This window comes from Dreissena polymorpha, chromosome 1 (assembly GCF_020536995.1).
Source record: "Dreissena polymorpha isolate Duluth1 chromosome 1, UMN_Dpol_1.0, whole genome shotgun sequence".
NCBI classification, from domain to species: Eukaryota; Metazoa; Mollusca; class Bivalvia; order Myida; family Dreissenidae; genus Dreissena; species Dreissena polymorpha.
In genome coordinates, this window is record NC_068355.1 from 199,345,653 (window position 1) to 199,369,738 (window position 24,086).

The 24,086-nt window shown below is 38.4% G+C and overlaps 1 protein-coding gene and 1 long non-coding RNA gene across 2 annotated transcripts in view; both read right to left on the minus strand.

Moving 5' to 3' along the window:
• LOC127864547 (E3 ubiquitin-protein ligase UBR5-like) overlaps window positions 1–24,086 on the minus strand; it is a 128,453-nt gene that overhangs the window by 7,967 nt on the left and 96,400 nt on the right. Inside the window, 6 exon segments of the mRNA XM_052404269.1 lie at window positions 1,148–1,418; window positions 10,050–10,278; window positions 14,373–14,440; window positions 14,442–14,619; window positions 16,766–16,902; window positions 23,478–23,640. Of these exon segments, the coding sequence (XP_052260229.1) occupies window positions 1,148–1,418; window positions 10,050–10,278; window positions 14,373–14,440; window positions 14,442–14,619; window positions 16,766–16,902; window positions 23,478–23,640 (1,046 nt within the window).
• On the minus strand, window positions 5,933–8,376 carry LOC127864569 (uncharacterized). Its single transcript, XR_008042089.1, has 2 exons — window positions 8,101–8,376; window positions 5,933–7,910 (listed from the first exon to the last, which is right to left on the minus strand). It is a non-coding gene; the product is annotated as an uncharacterized LOC127864569 (long non-coding RNA).

Genomic DNA, 24,086 nt, shown 5'->3' on the forward strand with positions numbered 1-24,086 from the left:
AGCAAATCCAGTTGAAGATTATTCATACTGCCTAAACTCTGTACTACTCCCTCATCTATTAACATTTCATCATAATGCTAAACTGTAAACAAGTGCATACTTTTTTCAAAATAAAACAAGAGGGCCTGAACTACCCAACGTCCACTGAGATACAAAGGAACTGACCTGCACAGTGCAGCCCCAAGATATCATTAGAACAAATGTTCTGACTAAGTTTCATAAAGAATGAAATATAAATGTAAATTTCAAAGTGCTATAGCCATATAAGCATAAATTCCCTGACCCCTAGCTGCATTATTTTTTTACAGACCAGAACTATTTTTCAAACTTACACAAGATATCATACAAACAAATGTTCTGACCAAGTGTTATGAAGATTGAACAATATATGTGACAATTAGAGTGTTAACACGTTTTTACTATAGCCATTTAAGGAAAAATGCCCCACCCAATAACAGCCATATTTTTCAACCAACAAGAACCATATTCGAGCTCATCCAAGATATCATTGGGAAAAATCTTCTGACCAAGTTTCATGAAGATCGGACAATAAATGTGGTCTCTAGAGGGTTAAGAAGGTTTTACTTAAGCCATTTCAGGAAAAATACCTCACCTCCTGGTGGCCATGTTTTTCAACCAACTGGAACCATTTTCTAACTTATACAAGATATCACAAAGGCAAATCTTCTGACCAAGTTTCATGATGATCAGACAATAAATGTGGCCTCTAGAGAGTGAACAAGGTTTTACTACCGCTATATAAAGCCATATAAGGAAAAATGCCCCGCCCCCTGGCAGCCATGTTTTTCAAGCAACAGTTACCATTTTTGTTCTCGTCCAAAATATCATTGAGACGGATCTTCTGACCAAATTTCATGAAGATCTGACAATTAATGTGGCCTCTAGAGTATTAACGAGGCAAATGTTGACACTGCACTATGGACAAAAAGCGATCACAAAAGCTCACTGTTAGCACATGAGCTAAAATGCCATTATAGGTAACTTCACCGAATTTCCGCTGCCTGATGTATGTGTGCTTTCAAAAATGGATACATGAATGATTACCACTTTCATCATTGAAGGATGTATAAATGATGAGTACTTACCACTTTCATCATTGAAGGATGTATAACTAATGAGTACTTACCACTTTCATCATTGAAGGATGTATAACTGATGAGTGTCTGCACGTTGATGCTGCCCACTCCGTTCAGGAGCAGTCTCAGGTCTTCTGCAGTCAGCCCCTCGAGGGAGTTCGCAGGGATCACGTCAAACACGCCCATACGCAGACTCTTCATCGCCTTCTCAGGCACACGATCCATACGGTGGTCAGCATAGCGACGCACGTACTCGTGAACATTCTGGGCTGTCACCTCTACATCTGCACCGCCACGAATCAGCTCCACCTGCTCTCCACCCTGCATAACACACGTGTCTTGTTCTGAGAAAACTTGGCATAATGTATGTGCTTAAAGTGTCGTCCAAGATTAGCTTGTGTAGTCCGCACAGGCTAATCAGGGGCGACACATTCCGCCTAAACTAGATTTTCGGTAAAAAGGGACTTCCTTTAAACAAAAAATACCATTAAAGCGGAAAGTGTTGTCCCTGATTAGCCTGTGCAGACAGCACAGGCTAATCTGGGACGACACTTTACGCACATGCATTAAACCAAGATTTTACAGAACAAAACACACATGGTGATTGCATAGTAATGTATTGCCATTCAGATTATTAAACATTTAACACTCAGATACATATTTTTAGGTGTTTGAAGTCCCTTAAAAAATCAAATGAATAAAAAACCTCTATTAATATATTAAGAGATGCAAGTTTTAAAGGTTTTATTTCCAACCCTAGGAAAGTTATGAGAAGCAAACAGCATAAAGCTATTCCCAGGCTGTACTGGTTTTTAGGCTGGTTGCATATAGCCATTTATATTTTGCTTTTAAGCCGTTAGGGTTAATTGCAGGCATTTCTGGTTTTATGATAGTTGCATACAGCCATTTATGTTTTGCTTCTGAGCGGGAAAGGGGGACGATTGAACTTTACCAATACGCAACACTTAACATCAAACAGCGTACCCTAACCCTAACCCTTAACACCTAACACATAACAACTAACGCAACACCTTATAATCCTTTTTATCCTACATATTTCCTTAGTATCGGGGGATACCGCCCCCAAACCCCCGCTTTGTCGATAGTGGTAAACAACTGCGTACCGGTAAAGTTCAATCTAGCCGGGAAAGGGTTCAGCAGGGTTGGCATGAAAAACCAGCCTCCGGGAAAACCGTTTTTTTCCCGCCCCCGGCAATACTCTGAAAGTGGGCAATACTGGGTAATTCTATTTTTTCTTCATTTAACATGCAGTTGTAATTGTTTTTTATCATCCTTACTTCTCTGCCAGCCTATGATGTAGCACTATCTGTAGCTTTGCTCACTTGCACTGCCTTAGAACATTTTTGAAGATTAGCTTTTAGTCTTTCAATTTTGGCACTCACTTCACATGAACATGCTTTACACTTGGTTTTAGCCTTATTTCCTTCTGTGATTTTATCATAAAATCCCCAAATAGGATCTCTAGTAGGTTTCATGTCTGTGCAGATTACAAAGAATTACAATGACAGTAATTGAACTTTAAAGTCAGAATTGATAATGAGGGATCATTGAAAAATACTTTTTAATATTGAAACACAATTAACAGGAATCTGTCACTTACTGTTGCAATCGCAAAGCATGTTTTCACAGTTTATGGGAGGGCTCTAATTGGCACTAGTCTGTGTATCTTTTATGGCCCCTAATAACAGTTAGAGGGCCTTTGTCTGGCCCTAATAGGGCCCTTATGTGGCCCAAATAGGTCCAATGTTTTCAAAGTGGCCCAGTGTTATTGTTAGTTGTACAAACTGTGTGAGCGTCATAAATGATGACACAAAACTGTGTAAATAATTTAAAACACTAAATTGGGGCAGGAGTCTTAATGCAACACGAGATCAACTAAATTATTTGAATGATAACAAAAAGATATATTACATGTATAATCCCTCTTGTCTCTACCCATTTCCCTTTTCCTTCATAAATACCATTCTGTTACATATCCTATCATAATTTTAGAAAATACGTAAAAGTAAAGTATTATTAGGATTCCAAACTTTCCACATGATGTAGTTGGTTAAAATGTAACAAATAGTTTCTAATTATTAATAATTAATGGATATGTTTTTATAGAGACTAATAATTATATAAGTTATATAATTGTGTAATATCTTTATGACCCAGTAAAGCCCATCCAAAGCAAACACAAAATGAATTGCACTTTTTTTGCAGAAAAAAAGTAATTATTAACATGCATCCACATGAAGTAGAAGTTAATGTGTAAATAATAGAAAAGAATAGCTAAAATTAATAGTTATTTTCTGTTATGTACTAAATTATTATTATCATTATGCAAGTAGTGCTGTTGTATAATTGTGTAATATCTTCGATACCCAAGTAATGCCCATCCAAACAGACAATGAAAAAGAATTTCCATTTTCATGAAAATGAGAAGGAATTATGAATATGTTTTCACATGAATTAGAAGTGGACAATGAAACTAATAGTTAACAAGAGCACCGCCTTGCGGGTGCAGACCGCTCATCTATTTTCTTTTTAAAGGTGAAGGGACTCTCATTTTCAATCACAAAGGAGGGAGGGGTGGAGTGAAGAGGGGTGCATTGTGTGGGGGTGTGGACATTTATTACATTATGTTCCAAAAATGCAAAAAAAAAGGAAAAAAATAATTCGGGGGGTGAGGGGGTGGGGGGGTGGTGGGGGGGGGTGGGGGTGGGGATTCTTGGGTGCGATGGTTGGAGGGTATTTCAAACATAAAATAATAAAAATAAATATTTGTGTTTTTTAACCGTTTCAAAAAAAAAATTGCGGGGGAGGTGAGGTGGGGGGGGTATAGTGTGAGGGTGTGGTGGTAATTTGTGAGATCTTAAAAAAAAAATAAAAAAAAAAATTAGGGGGGGGGATTCGGGTGGGGGGTGGGGGGAGGGGGGGTTGGGGGGTGGGGGAGGATTCTTGGGTGCGATGGTTGGACGGTATTTCAAACATAAAATAATCAAAATAAATAGTTTTGTTTTTTAACCGTTTAAAAAAAAAAAATTGGGGAGGGGATGGGGTGGGGGGGGGGGTATAGTGTGAGGGTGTGGTGGTCATTTGTGAAATACGGGGGGGGGGATTCGGGGGGGGGGGGGGGGGGGGAAGGGGGGGGCACGGGCGATGGTTTGGGTGGAGTCTATTGTGGTATGTCAGGTAAGAGTAGTTTTGTCAAAGTATCAATCAAATCTAATCATAAATAAAGAAGTTATGGCAATTTTAGCAAAATTTAATAATTTGACCTTGAGAGTCAAGGTCTTCAAAGGTCAAGGCAAAATTCAACTTGCCAGGTACAGTAACCTCATGATAGCATGAAAGTATTTGAAGTTTGAAAGCAATAGCCTTGATACTTAAAAAGTAAAGTGGATCGAAACACAAAATTTAACCATATATTCAAAGTTACCCCGGTACTAAGTCAAAAAAGGGCCATAATTCCATAAAAATGACATCCAGAGTTATGCAACTTGTCCTTTTACTGTACCCTTATGACAGTTTGCGAGTGTTCCAAGTATGAAAGCAATATCTATGATACTTTAGGGGTAAAGTGGACCAAAACACAAAACTTAACCAAACTTTCAATTTTCTAAGTATAAAGGGCCCATAATTCCGTCCAAATGCCAGTCAGAGTTACATAACTTTGCCTGCACAATCCCCTTACGATAGTTAATAAGTGTTGCAAGTATGAAAGCCTAGCTTTGATACTGTAGGAATAAAGTGGACCTAAACACAAAACATAACCAAATTTTCAATTTTCTAAGTATAAAAAGGGCACATAATTCTGTCAAAATGCCAGTCAGAGTTACATTACTTTGCCTGCACAGTCCCCTTATGATAGTTAGTAAGTGTTTCAAGTATGAAAGCAATAGCTTTGATACTCAAGGAATAAAATGGACCTAAACACAAAACTTAACCAAAATTTTCAATTTTCTAAGTATAAAAAGGGCACATAATTCTGTCAAAATGCACGCCAGAGTTATCTAACTTTGCCTGCCCAGTCCCCTCATGATAGTTAATAAGTGTACCAAGTTTGAATGCAATAGCATTGATACTTTCTGAAAAAAGTGGACCTAAATGCAAAACTTAACCAAAATTTTCAATTTTCTAAGTATAAAAAGGGCACATAATTCAGTCAAAATGCACGCCAGAGTTATCTAACTTTGCCTGCCCAGTCCCCTCATGATAGTAAGTAAGTGTACCAAGTTTGAATGCAATAGCATTGATACTTTCAGAGAAAAGTGGACCTAAACGCAAAAGTTAAACGGACGCCGACGCCGACGCCAAGGTGATGACAATAGCTCATAATTTTTTTTCAAAAAAAAGATGAGCTAAAAATTGTTAATAGATATCGAGGGGTAAGGGCCAGAACGTGATAAGTGCACTTTTCACACTTTTGGGAAAATCAAAAATAAGGTTTTGAGTATTAATATATTTTATTTGAAATAAGATAGGTATATGATAAATTGATTATATACTAGCAAATACTCATAAGATAATACACTAAAATTTAGAATAAGCAGGGTTAAATACAAAATGGTGTTTTAAAGAAAAATGTACTTATATCTTATTGGCATGAAACTAGTCTGTCGAGCCATTTAGTGTATAAACGCAATAAGTGCACTTGTTTACAAATGTACCTGAACTTATGTCTGATTATCTGTGTTTATATAGTTTTAAGTGCACTTACTGAAAACTAGCAGAAAACACTTTGCACATGTGCATGCTATAGAAAATGGTTTAAGTGTACTAAGAATAAGAATTTCACTGAATTGTATACTGGGTAAACACTAAAAATGTCACAAGTAACATTTATTGTCAAACAAAACTTTCATATAGTCCTCTCTGTAAATATTGTTTATGAAGAGACCTCTGTCACTATACATTTTACTGTTTCTTTTGTACCAATTTAACTGTCTACTGATTTCAACTGTCCACTGAATACAACACCTATGCATGTATTGTAACAAAACTCAATCAAGCTGATCCTTACTCTGGGTCGGAGTCTCTATCACTTTCCAGTGGTCAGAATCTGGTAAGCAGTCTCTCACATTTTTGTCATCTGGTATATCTTCGTAGTATTTGTGATACTCCGAGGGTATTGTTCCATTTCTACACAAAGAAATTAAATCTTTCTTTTTAGCAGTTGTTATTGGCAGTTTCTCAGTATACAGTCGTGGTAGCTTTGAACTGAGAGAAATACCTTTTCGTGACTGTTTGATTTTTATGCACTGGAATTCCTCGTCAAAGTCATGCTTGACATAAATATTGCTTATGTCTGCTTTTCGAAATTGGAGCCTCTTAACTTTCATCCATTGAATTCTTCTTCCTTCAAGATCAATGATATTTTGTGGAAATACAGACTTTGCCAGACACTTTAAATTATGGAAGTCATAGTGTTTCATAGGCACAACTGTATAGAATTTTTTCTTCCGAGCAAATCTAACGATTGTGTCCCATTCGCTTGGAACAAAGACTGAAGTACGCCTCTTAGCATTTTCTACTGCTGCATGCACCGAATCACTCTCCATCTGAGTGTGTCCTGTTTCTAGATATTTTTGATCGATTGTTTCTAAACTAGGACTTTTACTGATGGCTTGTAGCAAAGCTGATGAAATGAACCTGTTTCGATTCTGTCCTGAACAACAATCTGAGTAAAGGCACAGATGTTTTGTTGTCACTGGCAATGACTGTATGTAAGTCTGTATGCAAGTTCCTATCTCACACGATCCCCTGTTGCCTTCGGTTTCATTCCACAGGTAGCAAGTCACACTTGCATCTGCCAAAGAATAGAACGACAAATTGAAACAACTTAGTTTCCGCTTATAGTAGACTTGACTGACAAGTCAACACGGAACTGGCAACACCGCTTCCAAGTCAAAAGTAGCAACACAGTATGATTTATCTTCTTTGGGTTTAGTTTTGTCGTTTTATTTCTCAGCTCTTGCTTTTAACTTTCTTTTAATGTGCTCTTCGTAATCCTGTTTGATGGTTTCTGTTAATTCACCATCTGTCTCTTTCTGGTGGTATACGACACATGTTTGACATTGATCTTTTTTAGGTACATGAAATGAATTATTATATTCCTCACAGAATACTGTTCTGTACTTTGATGCACTGACAGCTTTCTTTTTCTCTGCTACACACTTCTCTTTATATAACCTATACATCTATGTGATATTAAGATCACTTCCAAGAAAATTTCTCCTTGTGTCTTGCCTTGTATAGTGGGCCTCAACCGTAGGGAAAGATTCAATATGCTGTCTAACCTGGTTAATCACTGCTTCTGGGGTCTTATTGTGTGGTGTATGTTTCCCTCTTTTGTCAAATGCAGCAAATATTCCAGTGGATGAGGACTTCAAAGCCGTTTCTACCACCCTTTTTCCAATATTTAACGTTCTAAGAAAAAAATCTTTACAGACTCGCTTATTGTCAAGGTAGAAGCTTCTTGAACACACACGTCTCTTCTTTGCACTTGAACGAACTCTCTCAGGAGTGTTTTCCTTCACATTGGAACATAAAAAGTCCTTTTGGCGTTCGTAGGATCCAATATTCCAGTAGTTTTGAAAAACTGCATCTCTTTGCTCATGTGTGAAGATTTTTCTACATTTATATCTGCAGTTGCAACGAGCATCTAATAGCCGCTTTGCTTCAACAGTCTTCCCTTTTGTATTTGTGTACTGTAGTCCAAGCATGCGTCGTTTCTTTCAAATATTTAGTTTCCACTTTTCTGGCTGTGCCTTGCGTTTTCTATTCAGTGTATATTTTGCATTATTTCTGCAAATATATTTTAATAATTATCTAATCGTAAATTAAGAATATTTTAATATCAATCTGTAATAACAAACTTTATTCATTTCGAAGAAAATGATAGGCTCTAATAACATGATTTACTTAATTTACATTTACTATACAAAATAATGAAGTAAAAACTACTAAATAATTGAAGAACTAAATCAATACTCACCTATTATTTAATACATTGCCTTCCTTACTTGATGAAAACATAAGCTTTTATGTTCACATTCCATTCCAGGTACAAGACAAAACATCTGCTATCTTGTTTAATTGTTTAACATGATACTTAGGTGTTTTCAGTTAATTAGGTAAAGGCACTTGAAACATTATCACACTGCAAGTGTTGCCTTACATATTAATCTAAACAGGCATAAGTGTACTTATTACATTACGCCTCTGAAAAATCCTTGTATGTTTATTTTCTATTTATATACAAGTGCACTTATATCATTTTGGTTCATACTTTCTGTCTCATTTTCATTTATTTTTTTCCAGCCAGATTGTATCAAGTGCATTTACTACAGTCTGGTTCTATCAGGAATGGATATATAACGTTCTGGCATAATACAAAAATACTCCATAACACTTAGTGCAATGGAGTTCTATACAATAATTATGTTAAATGACTGAATATAAGCCTGGTTTTGATTGCAAAAGATGCGGCAGTAAATATTACATATTTCTTTTGCAAAACCAGATTTTCCTTCAAAACTGCACTTATCACGTTCTGGCCCTTACCCCTCGATATGTTCTTTTAATATGAACAAACTCATTATTATCGTATAAGTTATACAATATTGCAATATCTTTATTACCCAGTATTGCCCACTATTGCCCAGTAAAACCCAGTAAAACCCGGGTTTTCCCAGTATTACCCACCCGGGCCGGTCAATACTATAAAACCCAGGTTTTATGCCAACCCTGGGGTTCAGCGAGGCTGAATCACAAGGCTTGGAATGGTTCATCTTTATATGACAAACAAGAGATGTATTTGTCAGATACACAATGCCCCCTACTGCGCCGATTTGATTTTTTTTAAACTTTGACCTTGAAGTATGACCTTTACCTTTTACCACTCAAAATGGCAGCTCCATGAGATACACATGCATGTCGAATATGAAGTTGTATCTGGTACTTACATGGTAAGTTACACAGAAGTTCATATCCAGGGCCTGGAACATAGTGAGAGAGCTGGCCAGTACTTACCTCCTCTGTACACAACTCCACACAGAAGTTCATATCCAGGGCCTGGAACACAATGAGAGAGCTGGCCTGTACTAACCTCCTCTGTACACAGCTCCACACAGAAATTCATATCCAGGGCCTGGAACACAATGAGAGAGCTAGCCAGTACTTACCTCCTCTGTACACAGCTCCACACAGAAGTTCATATCCAGGGCCTGGAACATAATGAGTGAGCTGGTCAGTACTTACCTCCTCTGTACACAGCTCCACACAGAAGTTCATATCCAGGGCCTGGAACACAATGAGAGAGCTGGCCAGTACTTACCTCATCTGTACACAGCTCCACACAGAAGTTCATATCCAGGGCCTGGAACACAATGAGAGAGCTGGCCAGTACTTACCTCCTCTGTACACAGCTCCACACAGAAGTTCATATCCAGGGCCTGGAACACAATGAGAGAGCTGGCCTGTACTTACCTCCTCTGTACACAGCTCCACACAGAAGTTCATATCCAGGGCCTGGAACACAATGAGAGAGCTGGCCAGTACTTACCTCCTCTGTACACAGCTCCACACAGAAGTTTATATCCAGGGCCCGGAACATAATGAGTGAGCTGGTCAGTACTTACCTCCTCTGTACACAGCTCCACACAGAAGTTCATATCCAGGGCCTGGAACACAATGAGAGAGCTGGCCAGTACTTACCTCATCTGTACACAGCTCCACACAGAAGTTCATATCCAGGGCCTGGAACACAATGAGAGAGCTGGCCAGTACTTACCTCCTCTGTACACAGCTCCACACAGAAGTTCATATCCAGGGCCTGGAACACAATGAGAGAGCTGGCCTGTACTTACCTCCTCTGTACACAGCTCCACACAGAAGTTCATATCCAGGGCCTGGAACATAATGAGAGAGCTGGCCTGTACTTACCTCCTCTGTACACAGCTCCACACAGAAGTTCATATCCAAGGCCTGGAACATGAGAGAGGCATCCTTGGTCTCCGCGTCTAACACGAGCTGACGTAGACTCTCGTACATCACTGGGTCAAAGAACGCCAGATCATGCCAACAGATCTTACGGCCCAGGATGAACTTTAGAACGTGACGATTAAGGAACAGGGGACACATCTCATTTTGCAGTAAACACAGACCAATGATTCTGAAATTATACAATTACAGGATAAAAACTATGTTAACAATACTAGACCAACAACAAAAATATTGTTATTTGGCATTGACTTTCTCACCAAAAATGACCCTTTTCAACAGATTTACTGTTGTCATTATCCTTCGATTTAACAAATTCATTATATCAGCTATACAACTGTTTATAAGGTCATCAGGGCTCTCATTGGGTTACAATTTTCTTTCACCACCCATTTTGCCTTTTAAATTTTTTCGTTGCCACTTTAAAAACATTACAGCCATTCATAAATCATAGTCTTAAAACCCCATGCACACTCAAAATCAACGAAAATTGTGTACAATATTTTGAAACAAGAGGACCTGAAAGGCCCAAAGTTGCTCACCTGAGATTACAAGATATTATTGCGACAAATCTCCTGACCAAGTTTCATGAAGATCGGAAAATAAATGTGGCCTCTAGAGTGTTAACAAGGTTTTACTATAGCCATTTAAGGAAAAATGTCCCGCCCCCTGGTGGCCATGTTTTTCAACCAACCAGCATCATTTTCGAACTATTTCAAGATATTATTTGGATGAATCTTCTGACCAAGTTTCATGAAGATCGGACAATTAATGTGGCCTCTAGAGAGTTAACAAGATTTTACTATAGCCATAAGGAAAAATGCCCCGCCCCTTGGCATCCAGGTTTTTCAAGCAAACGTTACCATTTTTGAACTCATCCAAGATATCATTGAAACCAATCTTCTGACCAAATTTCATGAAGATTGGACAATAAATGTGGCCTCTAGAGTGTAAACAAGGTTTTCCTATAGCCATATAAGGAAAAATGCCCCGCCCCCTGGCGGCCATGTTTTTCAACCAACCGGCATCATTTTCGAACTCCTCCAAGATATTATTGGGATGAATCTTCTGACCAAGTTTTATGAAGATCGGACAATAAATGTGGCCTCTAGAGTTAGCAAGATTTTACTATAGCCATTTATAGCCATATAAGGAAAAATGCCCGCCCCTTGGCAGCCATGTTTTTCAAGCAAACGTTACCATTTTCAAACTCATCCAAGATATCATTGAGACCAATCTTCTAGCCAAAGTTCATGAAGATCGGAAAATAAATTTGGCCTCTAAAGTGTTAACAAGGTTTTACTATAGCCATATAAGGAAAAACGCCCCGCCCCCTGGAGGCCATGTTTTTCAACCAACCGGCATCACTTTGGAACTCGTCAATGATATCATTGGGATGAATCTTCTGACCAAGTTTTATGAAGATCGGACAATAAATGTGGCCTCTAGAGAGTTAACAAGATTTTACTATAGCCATATACTGCCATATCAGGAAAAATGTCCCGCCCCATGGCAGCCATGTTTTTCTAGCAAACGTTACGATTTACAAATTCATCCAAGATATCATTGAGACCAATCTCCTGACCAAATTTCATGAAGATTGGACAATAATGTGGCCTCTAGAATTTTAACAAGGCTTTACTATAGCCATATAAGAAAAAATGCCCCGCCCCCTGGCGGCCATATTTTTCAACCAACCGGCATCATTTTCGAACTCGTCCAAGATATTATTGGGATGAATCTTCTGACCAAGTTTCATGGAGATCGGACAATAAATGTGGCCTCTAGAGTTAGCAAGTTTTTACTATAGCCATTTATAGCCATATAAGGAAAAATGCCCCGCCCCTTGGCAGCCATGTTTTTCAAGCAAACGTTACCATTTTCAAACTCATCCAAGATATCATTGAGACCAATCTTCTGACCAAAGTTCATGAAGATCAGAAAATAAATTTGGCCTCTAAAGTGTTAACAAGGTTTTACTATAGCCATATAAGGAAAAACGCCCCACCCCCTGGAGGCCATGTTTTTCAACCAACGGCATCACTTTGGAACTCGTCAATGATATCATTGGGATGAATCTTCTGACCAAGTTTTATGAAGATCGACAATAAATGTGGCCTCTAGAGAGTTAACAAGATTTTACTATAGCCATATATAGCCATATCAGGAAAAAATGCCCCGCCCCATGGCAGCCATGTTTTTCTAGCAAACGTTACGATTTTCGAATTCATCCAAGATATCATTGAGACCAATCTCCTGACCAAATTTCATGAAGATTGGACAATAAATGTGGCGTCTAGAGAGTGAACAAGATTTTATTATAGCCATACAAAGACATATAAGGAAAAATGTCCCGCCCCTTGGCAGCCATGTTTTTCAAGCAAACGTTACCATTTTAAAACTCATCCACGATATCATTGAGACCAATCTTCTGACTAAATTTCATGAAGATTGGAAATAAATGTGGCCTCTAGAGAGTGAACAAGGCAAATGGTGACGTTGCACAACGCACAACAGACAACGCACAACGCATGACGGACAAAAGGCAATCACAAAAGCTCACCATGAGCACGTTGTGCTCAGGTGAGCTAAAAACAAGACTATTGCCAAGCAATAAAAGTCCCCTACAGGATCCACCATTGTCAGAAATTCCACCATTGTCAGAATATTTTTTTATTTGTTGCCATAGCAACCAGAATTTTTGACGTAGGAACAAAATTAAATGAAGTGCATAATGTCCATATTGCCGTCTATCCATGTTCCAAGTTTCATGAAAAAATATTGAGAACTTTTAAAGTTATCGCAGGATCCAGAAAACCACCATTTTCAGCAGTATTTCTAGTCTATTTGTTGCCAAAGCAACCAGAATTTTTGACGTAGGAACAAAATGAAATGACGTGCATAATGTCCATATTGCCATCTATCCATGTTCCAAGTTTCATGAAAAAATATCAAGAACTTTTAAAGTTATCGCAGGATCCAGAAAAGTGTGACGGACAGACGGAGCGCAAACCATAAGTCCCCTCCGTCTTCACCGGTAGGGGACTACTAAAGTTAACACATACAAAATCAATGTCACTTATAGCAATAGCCAAACTTTCAATGCTAGATGCAGAAATACAAAATTCTCTTTTTTCTATTTTGTGGGACAATATATTCAACACCTGTTCATGTATAAAGTAAGTGTTTGTGTCGTATGAATAGATATCTTTGCAAGAAATTTAAATGGAATATATTGTGCCACAAAAAAATTAAAACAAGCATTTTGAATCTCATTAAATCTGTGTTACTTTACCACATCTAGCGTTGAACTTTAGGCTATTACTTTAAGGAACACTTATTTTGTATGGGTTAACTTTATTTTACAAAATATCAGTTGATTTTGAGTATTTATGTTATTTCAAACGTGTACACAATTCATTTACGTAGTGTGTAGCTCTTAATCAACAATTACAATACAATTAGAAATAATATAATATTTATATTTTTCTTTGTTTTATGAATAAAAATCATATTACACTAGTCCTTACTTGAATGTTCAGTTTAAATCTGTGGTCATGATACAATAAATATACACTGTAACTCCAATATAATGCGGATGACAGGGTCATAGCCCTTCAATGTTTGATTGCGTGATACAGTCATGCAAAACACGTGTCATAGGGATTCTGGCTTGGTATATGAAAAGCATCCTTTCACAAATGTTTGTGTACCAATGTGCTTTATTAAGCATTTTGGGAATCCCTTTCAATACCCGTAATTGTAAATCGTGACCAGACAAAAACTTCTTAGCTTTGTAAAGTGCTCCCATTATGATTATGTTTCTTATTGTAGCAATACAGGCACATTTTTATGTTAAATACCGAGTTCTGATTGGATAATCCATTCATTTCTGCCTGGTTGACTCCACCAAGGGGAGGAGCTATGGTTATACTAGCTAGATTTTCAGAATATTTTTCCAGTATTGTTTGAGATCCCGAACACAGGCACTTATTTCCGCTCAAGTTACTTATGCAAATTTTTTATTGAGAAACAAAAGAAAATCTATTTTTGCCACTTATTTGTTGCACATTGAAAGATTTTTTGCCACTTTTCTAAAACTTTTGATTGAACAACAATTTCAAATGGCAGCAGGAGCCCTAGGTGATCATTTCTGAAAGGACTAATAGTCACATGACATATATTCAGCAAGTCATGAGTTCGTACAACAGGCTACAGGGGGCCCTACTGCGCCGCTACCATCCTGTGGCCGCCATGTTTTCTCACCTGCCCACGTTCCTGAAGGCATTTAGCCTCTCTGCTGACCCCTTGCCGGGCCTCACACTGTAGTACCCCCCGCTTGCCCGGCTGCCAGAAGAGTGGGGCACTGTCCTCCAGCTCCTCCTCCTCCTCCACATCACTACGGCGATCGGTCCCCATGACAACCTTCTTCTTCTTGCTGGCGGCACTGCTTGATGACAGGTTGAAGATGTCCAGGTCTAGCAAGGCCTCCGCATTCAGCTCACGCAGGTCCCTGGAGAAACACACTCACACTGTGAGCAAGGCACTGGGAAAACTGGGCTTAATGCATGTGCGTTAAGTGTCATCCCACATTAGCAGCTGTAGTCTGCACAGGACAGTCAGGACTATACTTTCTGCTTTAAATGTTTTTTTCTTCAAAGAAAGTCTCTTCTTAGTGAAAATCAAGTTTGCCTGAAAGTGTTGTTCCAGAGTAGCCTGTGTGAACTGCGAAGGCTAATCTGGGACGTCACTTTATGCACATGCATTAAGCAATATTCTTCAGAAAACAAAATCAAAATTTTCTGAGTAGTGCTTATAAGGTTCATCAGGTAAAACTATTGCCATATAAGCAAAATTGCTTACCCATTTTAAACAAAGTGACCCAGAACCATTTTCACACTTATTTAAGTTAGCTTGAATGTTCATGAAGATTGGAAGAAAACTGTAACTTTTAAAGTGAAGACCAGAACCATTTTTTAAGTTTGCCAAATATATAACAACAAATATTCTGAGGAAGTTTCATGATGAAAAAATGTTATTACTTAAAGCGAGATTATATGATTTTTTTTATATGTATTAAATTGTAATATATTGATAAAATATGTTACAATAACACAAAAGAGGCAAGAAAAATTATACATTGAAGATGAATTTCATAAAATGCAGCAAAGACAAATAAGCGCCCCAAACCGATTGTGACGAAGATATTTTGTACATATTGTCCTACAATAACTGAAGCATTTGTCTTTTTAGTTAGTGTTCGTGTGTCGTATGAGTAGATATTGTTGCAGGAATTTAAAGTGAACCATAAAACTAAATTTAGATTCAAATCGTACATGCATGATTTACATGCTAGCAAATTCGACTGTACAGAAATTTTCCATTTCAGAATTAAATATCTGTCTTATTTCACATTTTTCGACACATGTTCTTCTTAATTTTTATTTTAATTTATATTGAAATATATGTTTCATTAGTTTTTTTACACATTTTATATAAATTAATTAATATTTAACAAAATCATAAAATCTCGCTTTAAGTGTTGACAAGATTTAATTATTGCCATAAAAGGGAAATCAGCAATGTTTTACATTACAACAAACCAAAACCTTTTCAAACTCAGTTGAGATATCATAAGAACAACTTATTCAGACCAAGTTTATTAATTTAAACTTAAATCATGCCTTCTACAGTGTCCAGAAGGTTTCACAATTGCCATATAAGGAAAACTGCCCTGCCTCCTGGAAAATGATTTCCAACAAACCGGAACCTCTTCAAACTTGGCTCGGATATCATTAGACCACATGCTTCAAGAAGATTGGACTAAATATATGACTTCAAGAAAGTTACCAAGATTTCACAATAGTAAAATGATGTTAACAAGCTTTTTTTTAAACTTTACCTTGTGACATAGTTTTTGAACTCATGTTAAACAGTTTGGAACTTAACCGAGATTTCTTTGGGAAAATGTTTTTAAACACTTGGCTCAGATTCATTCATTCATCATCAAGATGTTGTGCTCAGGAAAGACAAACGTGGCAACCTGACACAGGCATGTTTATAATTCCTCAATAAATAAGTAGATTTATAGTGCATGCCCTAATGAAACTTTGACAGAGAGTTTTAACGCTTTAAAGGTGTTGTATTATGACAATGTTGTTCTTTTGCTCAACTTAATAAGAAATAAATTGTGTTACTTTCTTAATCTCTGAATTTATGGGACAACATAGCAAACTTGTCCAGTTTAACCCATCATTGCTTACTGGTCCAATGTGGCATGAGATTGTGTACATAACTTAAAATTTGTTGGTCCAATCAGGGGCAAAATAAATTAGGGGCCAGTATTTGGCCCCATTCTCGAAGTAAAAAAGAAGACATTTTTCCCAAATGACTTCTTAACATTTCAAATTGAAGGTTTCCAACAATAAAAATACATAAATAATATTTGTCTTTGTGTAATTAAAATGGAATATTCAGTTTATTTCCATATCCAGCAGCTCTATGGATTAAACCTTATTAAATATAATATTGAAAACCCTTATTCTGAATGTTAAAGTATTTGTTGGCAAAAAAACACAACACCACCATTTCCCAAATTTTAGCCCAAAATACGCCAACAGCCCAAACCCCAATCCCTAAATGGTGAAAAACTACTGTACTGTGATCGGTTGTGTGCCATACAGATGTCCACGGCCTCATCCACCCGTTGTCTCAGTGTCTCCTCTGATGTCAGCATGACAATCAGCTGGGCCGGGGAAAGCTCCAACAACATGCCAGTGATCTTGGGGGCCAGTGACTGAAATATCAGCATGCACTGATATCCAACTTGTGCACAGAGGGATGGACAGAATCTCCATCCCCTCTAAGGGGATATAAAAACAGGTGAGATAAAATTGCATTTGTTTGGTTCCAATTAATGCAGGTCAGAAAATGTTGAAATGACCATTTTGACACTGTGAAACAATTATTAATTGTCTCTTATTGTCTATTTAAGTTTGTAACAAATAATTATACAATTACAATAATTAAGACTGGATCACTGTTCATATTTCCACGCATACATCATGCGCCTGTTTTGCAATCCTGATTTATCCAGATTTCACACAAAGGGATTGATGTTCACAATTATTTTGATATGAAACACCTGATAAACAAATACCCAAATACATGTATGATGTAAAACAGATATCAACAAACACTGCAATATGATGTTATACTGATATCAATAAATACCCAAAACAAATTTTCTAAAATAAAATGCATTTGAATTATTAAATACTTACCTGCTATCCCTAGCTATACCTCCCCAGGTGGGTTAGCTTCTCCAGAAATCTTCAAGTGCCGAAATTTGGCCACCTCTCCAACTGAAAACAGATTCAGATTAAACATAGTACAATGTAACCTAACCGGAAATCAAGAACTGTAACTCATCTTACTTTTCATACAATTATGAAAATATAAAACAAAAAGCGGGGTTGGGAGGTGGGACTTACCGATAGCAGGTAAGTATTTAATAATTAAAATGAATTTTATTTTCAAAAATTTGTTTTAATGTCATAAATACATACCTGCCATCCCTAGCTGATTTTGTAGCTGTGGCGGGAGGTTCTCGTAATATTTTCCCATCACAGCAAAAACCAATAATCAGGTTTTTCAGCCAGAGATAGTAGAAATGTGTCCTCATACAATCTTCGTTAGTACAGTATTGTACTTAGTTTCTGAATAGGACCAGTACATTACGCCATGGAAGAAACTACTGTTTGAGCAACCACAAAAGGACCAAACATAAATAAATTGTCCTGTTGACACTCAAGAGAACGAAGATAGAATGAGGAAAAGGTGGTTGGATTCCTACAGAAAGCAGCTTGAAGCACTTCAAAAAGTGGAACATCATTAATATACGCCCACGAAGCCAAAAGAGCTCTTAATTCATGTGGTCTAATCTTGAAAAGGGATAAATCCCTAGATGAGAGAGATGAATACGCCTTCTTAATAGTCGAGGCTACCAAACGAAAATTCGAAGCCTCAGACACAACCCCCCCCCCCCTTTTAACGGAATGAAAAGTCTTTTACGAGAACCTCGAATAGACTTTTCATCAAAAGATAGAATTTTAACGCCCTGACTGGGCAAAGAAGTCTATCATCATCTTCATGTCCACAAGTATTAGAAAGATTTGGAACTTTGAAGGGTAGAAGCCATAGAGAGGAGTTGGTTTTAAGCAAGGAATTCTGGCTGAGGTAACAAAACAAGGAAGCTCATTAAGCAACCCAATAACACAAGCCAAAACCTCTTAAGAAGGTAAATGAACGAAAAACATAATGTTGACGTTTCATAGCTTGGATCAGTATAAATATGTCTCTCTGAGATATGAAATTGACCTGTGAAGAAGTTTCCTGAAAATAATTGTACAAGAGACTTAAAAAGGTCATAAAACCATAATCCTATGGTTCATTAATTAGTTTCCATGAAATTATGGCAAAAACTCACAAAGAAGGCAAGATATTTCCAGTTATGTCAAGTGGACGAATGTATAACAATCGCACACCCTGCTGGATCGATTTCTGTGAAATGCATTATTGACGTTGTTCAGTATTACACTGCGATCAACGATCGCATTACGCTGATAATTAGCGTTTGATGATAAACAACGTTCTTCGATTAACTTTGCATATACATCCACGCAATTGTAAAAATACTGCCGCACATGCGCAAATTATATTTCATTAAACCCAACGGAAACTAATTCGACAGAAAGAACTGCAAGACAAAACGTCCATCAGGGCGTTGAGACGACCTGGTATGTGTAAGACTCTAGAGAAATTTTGATGTTCTTGCAAAGAATGAAAAAGTTCCTGGTTTCCAGACACAAAGAGTGATAAAATGTTCACCTCTGTGTCTGGAAGTAAACAACGACCGATGTGTGTTAGTTGAAACCGTCACAAAGGAATCGTGAACGTTTTTTTTGTTGTTTTTTTAAAGAAAAACAGCTTTAAAAAGAATGCTTGCTTTTCAAGATGTTGATGTGCAATACTCTTGTCAAGAAAACTTCTAGTCTAGACACCACTTGGTTTCCAGATACAGGGAGTGAGAATGTGTTCCCCCCTGTGCCTGAATGTAAGTCACAACTGATGTGTTGTCTGTTGACACCATACACAAGAGTCTCGAAGATGTGACTGGAAATGAGATACAGCTAGAAAGACCGTTCGCATTTCTAGATTGTTGACATGTAGATGTGACTCCTGATGAGACCACAACCCCCAAACTGTCAGACTGAGTGGTTCCAGATGAGCACCCCAACCTTCCTTGATCGCGTCCGTCATAAGATACAAAGACGGTTGCGGAGGAAGAAGGGGCACTCCTGCCAAGAGAGTCTACTTGTCTAGCCACCATTGAAGATGTGGTATTAACTCCATAAGAATTGGAATCTGTGATAACAGATTGTCCGGAGACCATTTTCAACAAACTGAGAGGTTTGTAGCTTCTAGTCCGTTCATTATGCTTAGGATCAGATAAATCCTAAGGCACTCTCCACAGTTCTCCTCGTTTTGGAATGTCTTATTAGCTGATTCCAACGACTGAAATACTGATAAGACAGTAGAACCACTAGGAAGGTGTGTATCAATGCGAGAAGCATCCTTAGAAAGCCTGTTGGAATCAAATGTACGGACTAATTTTCCGTGATAGAGATTGTCAAATTAGTAGACATCTCCGCAGGTCTTGGAGATCGTGTACGACGTCTACATATATTGTCGGTACTAGTTGACGACCCAGATGCCTTGAAGAAGAAGAAGACGATAAATAATCCTATGATGAATATCAATGTCTCTACTTGATCAATGACCGGTGACCGGTAGCATTGACCGGTGACCGGTAGTATTGATCGGTGACTGGAGCGGTACCACGGACCGGTGATCGGACCGGCCCAGATGACCGGTACCACGGACCGGTCACCGGTGACGGGTTCCATGGACCGGTGACCGGTGAGTTACCCGGTGACGTACCGGTCATGCTATGACCAGTGTTGTCACCAGGCAATGACCGTATGGCAGCTGCCAAATGGTCCGGCATTGGTCATAGTCCTTGACCAATGCCATCGAGCATAAACAGGCTGACGGTTGTCACCATATGGTCTGATATTGATCAACTTTCTAACGAAAGTCAACACACTGATAATTAAAGCCGGAAATAGCCGGTGAATTATCAGAAGTGACAGGTACATAATTTCCAAAGAAATTGTCTCCTCGAGTATCGTTTCCGTGATGATCGATGATGATCATAACGATGACGTGAATGAGGACTGCTCGATGAATTAGAGCGTGTCCAACGTCTACGTCTACCTCTATAATTGGAACTAGTCGACGACGAATATGCATTCGACGACAAAGAAGTGGAATAATCCGATGAAGGAGAACGTCTGTTTCTGATCATTGACTGGTGACTGGCAACTGTTGACCAGTTAATGATCAGTGCATGTTGACCGGTGTCCGGTCAGTTGACCGGTGACCTGTAGTACTGACCGGTGACCGGTCACCGGACCGGTCATCAATAACATATGACCGGTGACCGGACCGGTCTCTGTTGACCTGTGACCGATGGGTCGGACTGGTCCCTGGTGACCGGTCGTTGTCGAGACCGGACCCCGGTGACCGGTCCGGTACCGGTCATGAAATGACCAGCGTAATCACCGGATAATGACCGTACGGCGGTTGCCAATTGGTCTGGCATTGGTCGATGTCTTTGACCAATGCCATCAGGCAAAGACCGACTGATGGTTGTCGCCATAAGGTCTGGTGTTGATCGACTTTCCGATGGTAAAGTACGATCGCCATCCTGCCTGATACCCGGTGACTGATGTCTGCAATGTGTCATCTGTGGTCTTCAAAGTCACCCGGTATTAATCCACTCTTGTATCTGCGACCATCATGTAGTCGATTATATGGAAGACAAGAGCAAAACATATTCAACAATAAAACTGGTCACAGACCAGATTATCATACGGAACATAAAATCATTAAAAATAATCAACATTCTCTTATTATTTTTGAAAAAGAGAAAGTCAATAGTACCAATAACCTATAATACGACTGCCGAAGATCATAAATTAAACAAAGTTTAATTCAAAACAGATTGTCATATGGAAAGTAAAATCATTATTGCACACAATGGCAAATGATAAAAATTCTGTCATTGTATAGAAGAACACCTATGTACGATCTTGACCAATGCCATCCTGACTGATGCTGCAATTGATCATCTGACGTCTGCTGCAAAGTCACCGGGAATTTCTCATCTGATGAAGATTCATCTGTATGTTTTCTGCAAGAAACGTTCTGCGATTGATTGCTTTCTGCCACGTCTTACGAACTACAAACAGAGCATTTATGTTCAAAGGAACAATTAGTGCATGACAAACAAGTCTTGTGGGAATCCCACGAAGCCTTAAAATGCCCACATGAACCTCTAGTTTGTAAACTCATTCTTATTCTGAAAGTAGAAAAAGAAGAGAATCCGCGTAAGAAAACAATGTAAAAAGAACAAAATAACTGAAATAATCAGTTAAACAAAGTATTTACAATGTACAAAATTGTCAATAACTTGTTGACAAAAATCACAAAATTCTCGTGCTCAAATCATGAGCACATGGAAAAATCCGGAAAAAGTGAAAAACAATGAATTATCAACAAAATAATACAAGAAAAGATTTCTGAATGAAGCAGAAACGATAAATTATACAATTCATCAATTTCAAACCCAATTCCACCACGCACAATTGAACTAAAAGTCCAAATATAAAGCCGATAAAATATGGCGATAAGCACGTTGTGTTGTCCAGAAAAGTAAGATGAGTCACGGTTCTTGATTTCCGGTTAGGTTTCATTGTACTATGTTTAACCTGAATCTGTTTTCTGTAGCAGAGGTGGCCGAATTCGGGCACTTTAAGATTTCTGGAGAAGCTAACCCACCTGGGGAGGTATAGCTAGGGATAGCAGGTATGTATTTATGACATTAAAATTACATAACACTAATATCAACAAATAAAAATTATACCAATATAAAAATGTCTTATATGCAAATGATGGGTTTTGTAATTTTTAAAAGCATTTATACAATTGTGACGTAATGTTTTTTAAAGCTGCCTTACTGGTTGCAGGTTGTGTGACATAATGAATTAATTGTACAGCTGCCTTACAGGCTGCAGGTTGTGTGACATAATGAATTGTACAGCTGCCTTACTGTTGCATGTTGTGTGACATAATGAATTGAAAAGCTGCCTTACTGGCTGCAAGTTGTGTGGCATAATGACTTGTACAGCTGCCTTACTGGTTGCAGGTTGTGTGACATAATGAATTGTACAGCTACCTTACTGGTTGCAGGTTGTGTGATAATCAATTGTACAGCTGCCTTACTGGTTGCAGGTTGAGTGACATAATTAATTGTACAGCTGCCTTACTGGTAGCATGTTGTGTGATATAATGAATTGTACAGCTGCCTTACTGGTAGCAGGTTGTGTGATATAATGAATTGTACAGCTGCCTTACTGGTAGCAGGTTGTGTGACATAATTAATTGTACAGCTGCCTTACTGGTAGCAGGTTGTGTGACATAATGAATTATACAGCTGCCTTACTGGTTGCAGGTTGTGTGACATAATAAATTGTACAGCTGCCTTACTGGTTGCAGGTTGTGTGACATAATGAACTGTACAGCTGCCTTACTGGTTGCAGGTTGTGTGATATAATGAATTATACAGCTGCCTTACTGGTTGCAGGTTGTGTGACATAATAAATTGTACAGCTGCCTTAATGGTTGCAGGTTGTGTCATATAATGAATTGTTCAGCTGCCTTACTGGCTGAAGGTTGTGTGACATATGAATTAATTGTACAGCTGCCTTACTGGCTGCAGGTTGTGTGACATAATGAATTTTACAGCTGCCTTACTGGTAGCAGGTTGTGTGACATAATGAAGTGTACAGCTGCCTTACTGGTAGCAGGTTGTGTGACATAATGAATTGTACAGCTGCCTTACTGTTGCAGGTTGTGTGACATAATGAATTGTACAGCTGTCTTACTGTTGCAGGTTGTGTGATATAATGAATTGTACAGCTTCCTTACTGTTGCATGTTGTGTGATATAATGAATTGTACAGCTGCCTTACTGTTGCAGGTTGTGTGACATAATGAATTGTACAGCTGTCTTATTGTTGCAGGTTGTGTGATATAATGCATTGTTTAGCTGCCTTACTGTTGCAGGTTGTGTGACATAATATTGTACAGCTGCCTTACTGGCTGCAGGTTGTGTGACATAATGAATTGTTCAGCTGCCTTACTGGTTGCAGATTGGGTGATATAATAAATTGTACGGCTGCCTTACTGGTTGCAGGTTTCGCACCCTAGGGTAGAGCCTCTCTCCCAGCTGTCTACGATACTGAGTCATGGTGTCACTGCTGCCATCTGGGGGCACCTCCAGGTTACCGCCAGGGCTGGCATTGGGGTCAGACGGCATGTAGAACGGGGCGGCGTCATACGAGAGGTTCCTGAAATCACAGTCAATATCAATAAATGAGCAGCCATCTGAGAAAGATGGACGTTATGCCTGTGCGTAACGGGTCTTTTCAGATTAGCCTATGCAGTCAGCACAGGCTAATCAGGAACAACACTTTCCGCTTTCTTAGTATTTCTCATTTAAAGGAAGTCTCTACTTAGAGAAAATCAAGTAAAGGCAGAAAGTGTCTTCCTGGATTTGCCCATGTGGACTGCACAGGCTAATCTGGGATGACACTTAGGGTAGGGTATTAGGCATTACACAACAGATACCTGTAAGCATATTGGGTAGGCAGAATGGAGATGCTTCATATGAGTTTTTGTAAAGATAAAGTTAGGGAATTCACCTTATAATTGTCTCTTTGTGCCATTTTTATAGGTGTTTTATTCATATCCTGGCATCCCATAAATCTATTGATCAATTCTTTGTTTCAAAGCT